Source organism: Oncorhynchus clarkii, chromosome 22 (assembly GCF_045791955.1).
Source record: "Oncorhynchus clarkii lewisi isolate Uvic-CL-2024 chromosome 22, UVic_Ocla_1.0, whole genome shotgun sequence".
In the NCBI taxonomy this organism is placed as follows: Eukaryota; Metazoa; Chordata; class Actinopteri; order Salmoniformes; family Salmonidae; genus Oncorhynchus; species Oncorhynchus clarkii.
Window position 1 is genome coordinate 41,057,661 of NC_092168.1, and position 15,469 is coordinate 41,073,129.

General features: G+C 43.6%; 1 protein-coding gene across 1 annotated transcript in view; it reads right to left on the reverse strand.

Moving 5' to 3' along the window:
• Positions 1–347: 347 nt before the first annotated feature.
• The window catches only part of LOC139380297 (ly6/PLAUR domain-containing protein 6B-like), a 34,291-nt gene continuing 19,169 nt past the window's right edge, over positions 348–15,469 (reverse strand). Inside the window, exons 2-5 of the mRNA XM_071122881.1 lie at positions 3,829–3,955; positions 3,599–3,697; positions 3,255–3,385; positions 348–2,193 (exon numbers count right to left, since the gene is read on the reverse strand). Coding sequence (XP_070978982.1) covers positions 1,996–2,193; positions 3,255–3,385; positions 3,599–3,697; positions 3,829–3,931 — 531 coding nt within the window. The 5' untranslated portion in view covers positions 3,932–3,955 and the 3' untranslated portion in view covers positions 348–1,995. The remainder of the gene's footprint in view (positions 2,194–3,254; positions 3,386–3,598; positions 3,698–3,828; positions 3,956–15,469) is intronic.

The following is a 15,469-nucleotide window of genomic DNA, read 5'->3' on the forward strand; positions in this document are numbered from 1 at the left end:
AGATTTAAAGATGATCTAATCTGGTAAATGTAGTCTCTAGATTTAAAGAGATAATACCTCTGGTAAATGTAGTCTCTAGATTTAAAGAGATAATACATCTGGTAAATGTAGTCTCTAGATTTAAAGATGATCTAATCTGGTAAATGTAGTCTCTAGATTTAAAGAGATAATACCTCTGGTAAATGTAGTCTCTAGATTTAAAGAGATAATACCTCTGGTAAATGTAGTCTCTAGATTTAAAGATGATCTAAACTGGTAAATGTTAAACTGTAATTTCATTAAGGTATGTTATTGTGTAAAGCAACATATACAGAATTTTACATTTTTACTAAATCACATTCTTTCCATTTTATTTTAGTTATGTTATATAAAGTTATGTTATACAAAAATACAAGCAACAATATTTCGTAACATTCATGTGCAAAATGTATCTTATTTGTGACATACTGTGGATCAAGTATTCATAAATTGACTTTGACAGAGCTAAGCTCCAGATTCCATGTCTTTCATTGATCGTTTCCCAGAATTCTCCCTAATCCAAAGGGAATGGGGCATGCTGTTCATGCCTGTGTTCAGTCAGTTCATTTCTTCTTCCTGGTCCATGTGGAATCCCAAACAGTGAACACCTGATTAGCATTGCCAGGACCACCATCAGTGGTCATTGGTAAACCAAGCATCAGTCATTATGACACTGTGTAGTCCTTTGTGATTGATCGATCCATGTGACATCTTTATCACAGATTACCATCAGACTTGTAAAAACACACATCTTCCATGTTCAGAGGAACATGCTGGTCCGGTCCAGTCTGGTCCGCTCTATAGGGACCTGGTCAGAGGAACATGTTGGTCTGGTCCCCTCTATAGGGACCTGGTCAGAGGGACATGTTGGTCTGGTCCAGTCTGGTCCCCTCTATAGGGACCTGGTCAGAGAGACATGTTGGTCTGGTCCAGTCTGGTCCCCTCTATAGGGACCTGGTCAGAGAGACATGTTGGTCTGGTCCAGTCTGGTCCGCTCTATAGAGACCAGGTCAGAGAGACATGTTGGTCTGGTCCCCTCTATAGGGACCAGGTCAGAGGGACATGTTGGTCTGGTCCCCTCTATTGGGACCTGGTCAGAGGAACATGTTGGTCTGGTCCAGTCTGGTCCCCTCTATAGGGACCAGGTCAGAGGGACATGTTGGTCTGGTCCCCTCTATAGGGACCAGGTCAGAGGGACATGTTGGTCTGGCCCAGTCTGGTCCCCTCTATAGGGACCTGGTCAGAGGGACATGTTGGTCTGGTCCCCTCTATAGGGACCTGGTCAGAGGGACATGTTGGTCTGGTCCCCTCTATAGGGACCTGGTCAGAGGGACATGTTGGTCTGGTCCCCTCTATAGGGACCTGGTCAGAGGGACATGTTGGTCTGGTCCCCTCTATAGGGACCAGGTCAGAGGGACATGTTGGTCTGGCCCAGTCTGGTCCCCTCTATAGGGACCTGGTCAGAGGAACATGCTGGTCCGGTCCAGTCTGGTCCCCTCTATAGGGACCAGGTCAGAGGGACATGTTGGTCTGGTCCGCTCTATAGGGACCAGGTCAGAGGAACATGTTGGTCTGGTCCAGTCTGGTCCACTCTATAGGGACCTGGTCTGAGGAACATGTTGGTCTGGTCCAGTCTGGTCCCCTCTATAGGAACCAGGTCAGAGGGACATGTTGGTCTGGTCCCCTCTATAGGGACCTGGTCAGAGGAACATGTTGGTCTGGCCCAGTCTGGTCCCCTCTATATGGACCTGGTCAGAGGGACATGTTGGTCTGGTCCAGTCTGGTCCCCTCTATAGGGACCTGGTCAGAGAGACATGTTGGTCTGGTCCAGCCTGGTCCCCTCTATAGGGACCTGGTCAGAGGGACATGTTGGTCTGGTCCAGTCTGGTCCCCTCTATAGAGACCTGGTCTGAGGGACATGTTGGTCTGGTCCAGTCTGGTCCCCTCTATAGAGACCTGGTCTGAGGGACAGTAGTTTCACAGTAGGACCAGCCTGGTCAGCCCCAGGCCCAGAGTGGGCAGTAACGTCAGATAGCAGCAGCTCCACGTCGTCCTAACAGGAGTCTGGGATGGGGCTGAGCTGTAGGCCTGCTGCCTCATGGCAAACACAGCATTGGTGTGGTTGGTAGGGACCTCCACGTTGCAGATCATACCCTCACAGCATGACACACACTCCTACAGGAGGAGAACAAGGACAGGGAGAGGAGAGGAGAGGAGAGAGAGAGAGTGGAGGAGTGTGTGACAACAAATTCAAAACACAAGGGCAGCAATAATGGCAAATACTTTTTAGATGATTCTACAAATGAGACTGAATAGATAAGGGTTTAGGTGATTTACTGTGTGTGTGGAGGGGTTTAGGTGATTTACTGTGTGTGTGGAGGGGTTTAGGTGATTTACTGTGTGTGTGGAGGGGTTTAGGTGATTTACTGTGTGTGTGGAGGGGCTTTACTGTGTGTGTGGAGGGGTTTAGGTGATTTACTGTGTGTGTGGAGGGGTTTAGGTGATTTACTGTGTGTGTGGAGGGGTTTAGGTGATTTACTGTGTGTGTGGAGGGGTTTAGGTGATTTACTGTGTGTGTGGAGGGGTTTAGGTGATTTACTGTGTGTGTGGAGGGGTTTAGGTGAATTAGTGTGTGTGTGGAGGGGCTTTACTGTGTGTGTGGAGGGGTTTAGGTGATTTACTGTGTGTGTGGAGGGGTTTAGGTGAATTAGTGTGTGTGTGGAGGGGCTTTACTGTGTGTGTGGAGGGGTTTAGGTGAATTACTGTGTGTGTGTGTAATAGTATAGTATAGCTTCCGTCCCTCTCCTCCCTCTCCTCGCCCCTACCTGGGCTCGAACCAGGAACCCTCTGCACACATCAACAACAAACCTCCCACGAAGCATCGTTACCCATCGCTCTACAAAAGCCGGGGCCCTTGCAGAGCAAGGGGAACAACTACTTCAAGGTCTCAGAGCGAGTGACGTCACCGATTGAAACGGCAGGTGGTTAGAGCGTTGGACTAGTAACCGGAAGGTTGCAAGTTCAAGCCCCCGAGCTGACAAATCTGTCGTTCTGCCCCTGAACAAGGCAGTTAACCCACTGTTCCTAGGCCGTCATTGAAAATAAGAATTTGTTCTTAACTGACTTGCCTAGTTAAATAAAGGTAAAAAAAACAACGCTATTAGCTTGCACCACCGCTAACTAGCTAGCCATCTCACACCGGTTACATGTGGAGGGGTTTAGGTGTATGGACTTACAGTGTGACCCGTGTCCCTGTGGTGTCTACAGCCAGACGTATGACACTCCTCACGAGCAGCACACTTCTTGGTCACAAACTTGGTCTTGCCGTGACTGGTGAAATGGTGCACTGTCATACAGAACTGGCTATCTGAGAAAAGGATGACCAATAAATATACATTACTCAACTGGTTAGCTGGTTTTGTCGTGCATTGGCTATAACTGCATAATCATAAGCTATTATAATGGTGTAACAACAATGGTCCTTAAGTACTGGTTAGCCCCATCAGTAATGCCAATGAGAAACAATAAAAACATGCATAATATCTGACAGTATCATTGTGTAACAGCAGAGGGAACTCACTCGGTGGACACCACTTGTCCTCAGCCCAGCGGTTGCAGGTGTAGTTGTCCACAGCTCTCTCACAGGTGAAGCACTTGAAGCTCTTAGGGAACGGAGTGGCTGTAAAGAGATGTTTTCACTCAAATTCCTCCTGTTCAAACTTCTCTTTTGATGGATATAAATGTCACTTCAGGTAGTTGACGTCATTGTTGAAGAAATTACATAATTTCAACCAGTAAGCAGAAACGCACCTTCCACAGGAGGTTTGACATTGTAGAAGTTGATGCGATGAGATTTAACCTGGTCACACATTGCCACCATTGCCAGGAGATGGAGAGCGATGGTCAATGACATCTTCACAGTCCCTCTAGCAGTAACCTTCAACACAGACACAGAATCAGGATGGCTCTATAGTCAGGGATTCTAGTTAGTCATATTTGTGAAGCATTGGATGTGATCTAGAACCAGGAGGGGCGGAAATAGAGACGAAGAGAGTAAGGGGTGACTAGAAGGAGTAGTTCATATCGAGACAAACATAAATAAAGAACAGTTGACCCTCTCTGGGACATTGAGAAGGTGGATTACCACGGTATTGAATAAGTCAATGGTGAGGAGTCAAGCCTCTGAGCTGAAGGGTAGGACTCCAGAGAGCTATTGAATGGCTCTGTTCTTTATCAGGTCTCGGGCCCTCCAGCCTCTGAACCTTGACCTCTGGTCAGGTAACCTGGGTTACAGGTGAGTGGTGCGGGGTAATCAGAGAGATCCGGAGAAACGGCTCAGGGAGCACACTGGCTCACTGGGATCCGCAGAGTCCGTAGAGGGGCTAAAATGACGATTCCCTCCCTGTATAGCTGATATTTGAGCAGGCAATGGAGAGTAGCCTACAGGCCCTCATAGGGACCTCTGGGGCCACTTATGAGAGGAGCCAAGAGCGATCAACAGCTGCTCTTTTGGGACCTTTGATGAACAGAGCAAACAGGCTGAATCTTGGCTGAACATGTTGTTATATGTTGTTAATATCACATTATTATTATCAAATTTGTAATCAATTATCATTAATGTAATGGTAGTTGTAAGTAGCAAAAGCAGGCAAAACAGAAGAGTGGAGAGGCCAAAACACAAAGCAGTTTCAGCTGAACACGAGCCTTGTGTCACGTTAAATACTAGCAGCAGATTATTGGGATTCTGCTAACATTAAAATGACAAATTGGAGGCATTTGAACATAGAGAAAGTCTAGCAGAACATTATTGGGATTCTGATAACATTATGTTGAAATGACTCCAATTTGTCAACTAAAATCAAAGAGACAAGTGTCTGCAGGGAGTTGGTCGCAGGATGAACCCCAAGGCACATGATTCAAATATCCAATAAGTTGATTAAATCAACCAAAGGAATTGATTCTACATTGTCTCAAGTCACCATCTTTAGGCTCTCTCTCATCTCCAACTGTCCTCAGTCCCAGACTAGAAATTCACTCTCAAAGGAGAAATGCTGAGAGAGTTGAGAAAACACACCTTTTGGCATTTCCAAATCACAAGCGGTTGAGTCATCACTCTGAAATGATTACTTAATAACTATAACATTATGGAACTATATTGCAATGCCTTTAGAGTTCGAAAATGCTGACAGTCCGTCATGTATTATTTGTCAAGTAACGATGCCAATGAAAAACAAGATAAAACAAAGCACTATTTTCCCAGAGGCGATAATCATTGAGTTTTCAGACGACACCCATTTCCTCCTCCTGCCTGGTGGTGCAATAGAGGCTGGTGTTGATTCAATCACTTCCTGTGTCTGGGCCGACACCGCAATAACAAATAGACCCAAGTCACCCAAAAAACGATTACCATTTTATAACCATTCTACAACACAGACAGTTTCTTTCAGGTTAGCATAGAGCAGAGTTTCTTAATTAAAGTATGGGTTGCGACCCACCGGTTCGTCGCGACGTAAATGTATAATATTTCATTTCTGCAGTTTTGTTGAAGATCACTGCGCGACCCACACGCTGCAGCGCTGTCGTTCAAGCCACTGACTTGTTATTCCCACTCGCCATCACTCACCGCGGTCATGAAATGGGCCCATGATAGCCATAAATTCTGACTGAGCTCAATCGTCATGAGACGCAAATAAAGTGATGACATTTTGTCTCTTTCATACAAACTGGAGTGCCCGCAATGTGTGTTGTGTGGGGAAGTGCTTAGTAATGAGTCTCTCAAAACGAACAAATTAATAAAACGACACGTCCTGACCAAACATCCAGGCACAACATGACGGTAAACCCAGGGAGATATTTCAGGACAGGGCAGAATGCTTCAGGAAACAGGGCTTCGAAAGTGGAAAAGTAAGTCAACTAGCAAGGCATTGTTGTCATTTTATAACAGGTGATGATAAACAGAAATAAGGGAGCACTATATCTCATCATAGTAGATGTGAATTTCTCTTTCAAACAATCCTCTAGCCTTGTAACGTTACACAGCTAACGTTAGCCAAAGCAAGCCAACTAGCTTCTGATAATGCAACCATAAGAAACAGTACAGATGAAGATTAAAAATGATCAGGCCTACTGTACATCTTACTGTAAGAAATGATCGTTGAAAACAAGTCTAGGTTGGAATTGTTGCTGTCACAAGTATTAATATTTATTCTGAACTGGAATAAACTGATTGAAGCAAGATGCTTTTTGAGACAAACACTCACACATTTCTGGGTTGTTCATCTGAAGCAGGAAGTGGCCTCCTGCCTGACTGAGAAAGCAGTAGATGTTCTGATCCAGCTTGGCACCACCTACCTATGCAAGTCAGGGTTCTGAAGTACAGAAACAGTGTCATTGCTGAGTATGACCTCACTGTTGCACTGTCTAAAGCAGAGCCCAGAATAGACATGCTTGTTGAAAACTTCAACCAGACGCACACCTCTCATTAGGACTGTGTGCATGTGTGTGTTTTCTGGTCTACATTGGTGTGATGTGATCAATCAGTTTATTCCAGTTCAGAATAAATAAAATATGTATTTTAACAGCAACAGTTCCAACCTAGACGTTCTATCAACAATAATGTATATGTAACGGATGTGAAACGGCTAGCTTAGTTAGCGGTGGTGCGCGCTAAATAGCGTTTCAATCGGTGACGTCACTTGCTCTGAGACCTTTGCGGCTTTTGTGGAGCGATGGGTAACGATGCTTCGTGGGTGACTGTTGTTGATGTGTGCAGAGGGTCCCTGGTTCGCGCCCGGGTATGGGCGAGAGGACGGTCTAAAGTTATACTGTTACATATACAGTAAGATGTACAGTAGTCCAGATCATAAAAAAAAAAATCTGTACTGTTACTTAGGGTTGCACAATCAAAAAGCCTGTGTGTGTTCTGTTATTCACCTGTGTGATGTGATCAATCCGTTTGTTCCAGTTCAGAATTATTATTATTATTATTATTTTAACATCAACAGTTTCAACCTAGACAGGTATGTAAGAGTGTTTTTAAAGGAGAAAAATAAACATGAAAATATATTTATGGGTATTTCATTGTTATTTGTTTTTGTCTATATTGCTTTTTTTTTTTTTGGCATAAAGGCAGTGAAATGTTCCGATAGTTACGTATAGTTGCATATTTTCCTAAGCTTGGGTCCCAGGATGAAAAAGTTTAAGAACCCCTGGCATAGAGACACAGATTCAACTGCATTGACAAGTCTTAGGATTTTTTTTTATTTTACAGCCAATTTTGTAACGATTATCTAATTAAAGTAGCATTGATTGCCCAACTAAGCACACAGACTGATTAGAGAAGTAGTACGTGTAATCCTTCCTTAAAAAAACAGTTCACTACGCCAGGCGGTGAAGACAGTTCACTACGCCAGGCGGTGAAGACAGTTCACTACGCCAGGCGGTGAAGACAGTTCACTACGCCAGGCGGTGAAGACAGTTCACTACGCCAGGCGGTGAAGACAGTTCACTACGCCAGGCGGTGAAGACAGTTCACTACGCCAGGCGGTGAAGACAGTTCACTACGCCAGGCGGTGAAGACAGTTCACTACGCCAGGCGGGGAAGACAGTTCACTACGCCAGGAGGTGAAGACAGTTCACTACGCCAAGGGTTGAAGACAGTTCACTACGCCAGGCGGTGAAGACAGTTCACTACGCCAGGCGGTGAAGACAGTTCACTACGCCAGGCGGGGAAGACAGTTCACTACGCCAGGCGGGGAAGACAGTTCACTACGCCAGGCCTTGAAGACAGTTCACTACGCCAGGCGGTGAAGACAGTTCACTACGCCAGGCGGTGAAGACAGTTCACTACGCCAGGCGGTGAAGACAGTTCACTATGCCAGGCGGTGAATATAGCCAAAATGACATGCTAATTAAAACATGAACAGTAGCCTTACCTTTGGTTCAAATTAAGTGAAACCTTATCCACGTGTATGTATCCACAGAGAAAAAGTAAAAGCCTTGTTTAACTGATCTTTCCAGTCAGGTTGAGTGTGACAAGATAGACTCCTGGTTTACTAGAAGCACTAGGAAGTCATTTAATTCCCTGCCACCCCCTCCTTAAATCAGAGTCCCAAGAGGTCAGCGACCCTCAACTTCCTGACACTGCAGCAATGTGATTGGATGACAGGTTGGGGGAACTATGGGAACAGTCACTATCTATCAGGAGTGTGTCAGCTACTCTGCCTGCCAGCCCACCTCATTACCAATCACACCACACACACACACACACACACACACACACACACACACACACACACACACACACACACACACACACACACACACACACACACACACACACACACACACACACACACACACACACACACACACACACACACACACAGAGAGAGAGAGAGAGAGAGAGAGGGCAAACTTTTTTTTGAGTTTGTCCAACAAGCAGCTAAAGGCAGCCCATATAAAACATGTGCCTGGGAGAGAGATGAGTCATATCATGACAAGTCATTTTCTCATTCACAAAGCTAAGCCAGGTGGAATCATGGGAAGAGTTGACAGGTTAGTGCATCGATGTACCTGTTCACAATCTCTAGTATTGAACAGATAAGTCTGTTGCGGCCTCCTGTGACCTATCAGTTCAGTACTGATGCTCTGTCTCCGAACATCTTAGCATACTGGTAAGTCATTCATCTGCTACACACTCTCCATTATGAAACACTTGAGTGGAAACAGTATAATTGATGAGACCGTTTGTGCTCTTTGGAAATGACTAGGTTCTCTCTGGTTTCAGTACGAACTACAAAACATCACCTTCCTTGAACCCTATTCCCCTCCTCCTCTATTCCCTTATTCCTCTCCTCCTTTAGGAAATCAGCAGGTCTTTCCCCCGAAGGTCACTGGGATCAGTGTAGGAGTCTAGTTCTCATGATAAGGAAGGAAAGGAGTCTGAAATGGGAACAATCCACTTCCAAGCGCGCTTTCTGCAGGGGTCCAGACATTTTTAAGAGGGGTTTTAATCACTTCCAGAGTTCTGAGTTCCGGAGAAGATCAGCTATTTTTGGAAAACACATTCCATTGGAGCGGTGCACCTGACTGGCTTACTCAGTTAACCAACCAGCACCTGGCTCTGATAACACAGTACATGTGGGGAAAGAGGAGAACGCAGCACAGCAGCCTTTTATTCCCCCAGCTTTTATTTTAAGCCCCTCGGCTTTGCTTCACTGAGTCAGGTTGCAAATTGCCCCTGTGCATGCTAACTGCTAAGGATTTTTATTCTCCATGTGGGTTACCATGAGAAGCTCATATTGTATATAAGGCAGTTGGCTTTCTGGTGAATTCCTCAGTATATGGCCACGGGCACACTAAAATCTTTGCAGTGTGTTGACTGTTGACCCAGGAAATATGCATGGAATAACTTTTTAATAAATGATTTAGTATTGATTCTTTTTTTTTATATCTGTGTCCATATTGTCCATGAGTTTCTAGTAGATAGACAATATGGTTCAAGAAAAAAATTGCCTATTTAATGAAAAAAGCATCTAAATCAACAACAGCCTTATTTTAAATTACCTCTGCAACTCGTCCAGCTATTGATTTTTTTCACAACTGCCACCAAAACACTGACAAACAAATACATATTGACATAGTAGTATTTGATTTGATTTGATTTTGATTTAGATTTAGTAAAAACAATAAAAGTGTGTAAAAAAAACAAGGATATTTCATGTGGAAGCCTTCATATTATACACCAAATGGTTTCACTAAGTTGATGGTTTATATTTAGGATAATGATTTCCAGCTTTGCCATTCTATTTTTTATTGTTTAATTATTGTATATATTTCACGTGATAAGGCCACACAGAGGTCAAGAGATAATTACAGACACCTGTGATAATCTGAAGTACCCAAAACGGCCAAGACAAGATGTCTTGTGATAGAGCACTTAAAATCCCTTAAAGCTGCAATATGTCACTTTTTGGGCGACTCAACCAAATTCACATAGAAATGAGTGTTACAGATCTGTCATTATCATTGAACGCAATGAGAAAGCAAGCGGTAAATCTGTTCTATGTGCGCTATTTCTATGCTTCCCGTTTTTTTAAGTTTAGTTTTTGCTTACTTTAAATATGGTGCCTGGTTTACTTTAAATAGCTGCTCAGTTTACTTTAAACATTGTGCCTGGTTAACTTTAAATATGGTGCCTGGTTAACTTTAAATATGGTACCTAGTTTACTTTAAATATGGTGCCTGGTTTGGTGCCTGGTTTACTTTAAATATGGTGCCTTGTTTACTTTAAATAGCTGCTCAGTTTACTTTAAACATTGTGCCTGGTTAACTTTAAATATGGTGCCTGGTTAACTTTAAATATGATGCCTGGTTAACTTTAAATATGGTGCCTGGTTTACTTTAAATATGGTGCCTGGTTTGGTGCCTGGTTTACTTTAAATATGGTGCCTGGGTTACTTTAAATATGGTGCCTGGTTTACTTTAAATATGGTGCCTGGTTTGGTGCCTGGTTTACTTTAAATATGGTGCCTGGTTAACTTTAAATATGGTGCCTAGTTTACTTTAAATATGGTGCCTGGTTTGGTGCCTGGTTTACTTTAAATATGGTGCCTTGTTTACTTTAAATAGCTGCTCAGTTTACTTTAAACATTGTGCCTGGTTAACTTTAAATATGGTGACTGGTTAACTTTAAATATGGTGCCTGGTTTACTTTAAATATGGTGCTTGGTTTGGTGCCTGGTTTACTTTAAATATGGTGCCTGGTTTACTTTAAATATGGTGCCTTGTTTACTTTAAATATGGTGCCTGGTTTACTGTAAATATGGTGCCTGGTTTGGTGCCTGGTTTACTTTAAATTTGGTGCTTGGTTTACTTTAAATTTGGTGCCTGGTTTACTTTTCAGTCATGTTGGCCTGCTTGGTTTGACATCAAGCAGAGAGGGGATAGTAGAGGGAGAGAGATATTTTCACACCACTGCACAGATATGGAAGTGTACTGTATACCACTAGCAGAGGAGGCTGGTGGGAGGAGCTATAGGAAGACGGGCTCATTGTAATAGCTGGAATTGAATTGATGATGAGGAGTCATATGTTTGATACCGTTCCATTGACTCCTTTCCAGCCATTACAATGAGCCCGTCCTCTTGTACCTCCTCCCACCAGCCTCCGCTGACCACTAGGCAGGAACACTTGGCAAGAAACTGATTCTTCAACTATAAACTGACAAAAAAAAGAACAATAGATGTGGGTAACCGTCCCATAAGGCTGAATATAAAACACTGGAGGAGTCCAGCCCAGACCACACAGTGTTACACTTACGTAGCTGACTCACAGTGATACTATGGCAAACGTTAAAACAGAGATGATAAATACCTGGTATCATTCTGTGAGAAACTAAGAATGCAAACTAAACTGTCTAAACCTAAAAGTCATGGTGTGGTTTATCCTGAGGGCAACAGCATTTTCAATTTAGTTAAGACTTACTATAAACTAGGTGGTTCGAGCCCTGAATGCTGATTGTCTGACAGTCATGGTATATCAATCAGGACGTATACCACGGGTATGACAAACCATTCATATTTACTGCTCTAATGACGTTGGTAACCAATTTATAATAGCAATAAGCCACCTCGGGTGTTTGTGGGATATGGCCAATATACCAAGGCTAAGGGCTGTATCCAAGCCCTTAGCAATTGTATATTAGCCATATACCACACCTCCTCATGCCTTATTGCTTAAATAGACCAGTACGACTGGATTTTAATAAGATATGCAGATATTTTCACAATACACATGACTCAAGACTCAATTAAATAATACTGTTTTGACTTCTAAGAATGAAGAGTCCGCTTTGATTGATTTTGATGAAGAGAACCTCCCCTGACAGTTTTTTCCCCTTCTTGTCAAGACCAGTACGTAGGGGATCTAGTTTCAGCCGTTTATTTTATGCCCGCTACTTTAGGTTAATAGCGTAATGACTGTTTATGGTGGCTGTCTCAATTAAAGAGAGGTTTGTGGAGCGGTGACTGTCTATTCAGACCAGCTACATCAAGGAAAAAACAAGTACAGAGACTGCTGAGACAAAAATCTTCAGGCAGCTTTACACTGAAATGTTTCAGCCATTTTCTGTATAGCGTTACACCCTACCAGTTTGGAAAGCCCTGGGCCAATCCAAATTACAGATTTACAGCTTTGTTTTTGTTAACCGTACAGAGGTAGAGAGACGGGGAGTCGCGTCATGACAGGGACTGTATGTAGGTGGACACACCAGTCACTAGTGTCAGCATGGCTTGACAGCGTGGCAATGCTCAGTGACGCCTCGAGGGTTGTGGGTTCCTCAATGGACACGGAATACAATGTGCGTCCCTATTTTTAGCTGCAGCTGATTGTGGGGGAGGAAAATGGGAGAAAGGCTTGAGTCATGGATTCAGAGGTGTTGTAGAACAGGATGTTGGTAACAAGCTGCTGATTCAGGGACAGTTCTGCCTTTTTTGAACACAACCTATACAATAGCTATATTTCCTTATACTCTTTTCGGTTGTGACCTTACCCACTGTCTGCCTTGTGACTAGAGACAACGGAATGGGGGGCGGTGGGGGGAGTTCTGGCTGCATCAGGTCTGCAGAAAGAGAGACAGCTTCCATCGGTACCTTCCTGACCTGGCACAAAAAAACATCACCTCTATAGAGAGAAACCATCACCTCTACAGAGAGAAACCATCACCTCTACAGAGAGAAACCATCACGTCTATAGAGAGAAACCATCACCTCAACAGAGAGAAACCATCACCTCTACAGAGAGAAATCATCACGTCTATAGAGAGAAACCATCACGTCTACAGAGAGAAACCATCACCTCTACAGAGAGAAACCATCACGTCTATAGAGAGAAACCATCACCTCTACAGAGAGAAACCATCACCTCTACAGAGAGAAACCATCACGTCTATAGAGAGAAACCATCACCTCTACAGAGAGAAATCATCACGTCTATAGAGAGAAACCATCACCTCTACAGAGAGAAACCATCACCTCTACTGAGAGAAACCATCATCTCTACAGAGAGAAACCATCACCTCTACAGAGAGAAACCATCACCTCTACAGAGAGAAACCATCACGTCTACAGAGAGAAACCATCACGTCTACAGAGAGAAACCATCACGTCTATAGAGAGAAACCATCACGTCTATAGAGAGAAACCATCACCTCTACAGAGAGAAATCATCACGTCTATAGAGAGAAACCATCACCTCTACAGAGAGAAACCATCACCTCTACAGAGAGAAACCATCACGTCTATAGAGAGAAACCATCACGTCTACAGAGAGAAACCATCACGTCTACAGAGAGAAACCATCACGTCTAGAGAGAGAAACCATCACGTCTTAAACCATCACGTCTGAAACCATCACGTCTAGAGAGAGAAACCATCACGTCTAGCGAGAGAAACCATCACGTCTAGAGAGAGAAACCATCGCTGAGAGGTACTGCCGACAAGAATGTGTTGGCTTTTAGAATTCCCTATTAGGAAGTGGAGAGAGGGGCTCGGGTTACCGTGTGTGTGTATGTATCTGTGTGTGTGTGTGTATGGAGAGCAGCAGACTCGTTGAGCCTGTCGCAAAGACTCAAAGAGATGCACATTTTCCCTCCCTGTATCATTTCCCTGGAATGCCAATAGTTATACAAGTTGACCTATAGGATACAATCCCAAACAAATAAAAACATGTTACAGAATGCCCAGAAGGACAACAGAGATGAGAAGCAGAGTGAAGAACATCAACGTAAGGAGCATGCCAACCTAGAAATAACAGAATTACCTGAGATATCCTGATATAATCTTCAGTCAGAGTGTTTCTCTCAGGCTTCAGTCTTCTTTTACATAAAAAAAAGAGAAGGAGAGGTGGTGAGAGAAATATCCCCAGTCTTCTCCCGACACCGTCTGCTCTAAACAAGTTCCTGTCTCTGTTCTCGTCTTCTCCCGACACTGACGCTTCACTGTGGATCATCCTCCATTACAGGAAGTGACTGAGGGACAGGTCACTGCTCTTTCACAAACCCCTCAGGCCTACTAAGCGCCTATAAAACCCAAGGGTCCTATACTTCAGACTTTACTGCTCTTTTGTGTGTGGGTCATTCTCCCTCTTGTTTGACAATACCAGGCGGTCAGAGCACAGGCAGGCACAGGGGTTGTAAAGCACTCAGGCTCTGTAGATAACCCTCTGATCAACACCAGGGTCTTAGTGATGGCCATTGTGAGCTACAGGGCCAGAGGTCTCACCTGCTGTGGATGGCCTAGCAAGTCTCGACTAGAGGTTGACCTCCCTTCGGTAGGCCTATAGCCTGGGCTGAACGCTTTTAATAATGACTATTTGAGGAACAACTTGCAGAGGGATTGTCTTCATTTTAAAGCAAGTCAGGAAATTGCATTAAAAATACCTTAGCATTATGGAAATCACTGTAGATGCTGTTCTAACAGAACACCTGTATTTTCTTAATTTGCTATGTGCTCTCTAAAGTTTAGCCATCAGTCGGCAATATGCAGGTTAAACTATGTTGGTTCACATGACTGGGCTCCCGAGCGGCGCAGCGGTCTAAGGCACTGCATCTCAGTGCTAGAGCTGCCACTACAGATCCTGGTTTGATTCCGGGCTGTGTCACGACGTGATCGGGAATCCCATAGGATGGTGCACAATTGTGTTAGGGTTTGGCCGGGGGTAGGCCGTCATTGTAAATAACAATTTGTTCTCAACGGACTTGCCTAGTTTAATAAAGGTTAAAAAAATAACTGGTCTCATTTAGGGAATATCCTGAAGACAGAGGATTACTGTAAACACAGCCAGTAAAGTGTGAAAAAGGGACTTAAGAGAATAGCTAGGAGTAAAGCTAACCTCTAGCTTCAAAGGCTGCTCAGAAATCTATGGTATGTCTGTGGTCGGTCAGTCAAAAAACACTGTTGGGAAGAATGTGAACTTTCATCTTTCTTTTTTTTTTTTTTTACTTTTTCTCTCTAAAATCAGATTATGTCAGTCAAGATCTCATCTATAGTTCTCTCTGAAGGCTTTGAAATGCTAATAAAACAAACACAGAGCCTAAACTAATCCAGGTGGATGGAGTTTACTGTGTTTTTACTGCCTGGTAATGGCCATATAAAAGCTACCCTAAGTGTTCTGCGTGAGATTCTTTCCAACACAACTCTAACACAACCATCCGATTAGAGTCAACCATTAGCTAGGAGGTACAGTATTTATTTAGCCATTTTACAGCATGATGTTCATCAGTTTTGACATATAGTTGGACATTTCTCAACTTTGCCTTTGACTATGAAGGCTGATACTAAAACTGTGTGTTATATACATCGCATGTTATATTTAAGCAATAAGGTACGAGGGGGTGTGGTATATGGCCAATATACCATGGTTAAGGGTTGTTGTTATTCACGACGCAACGC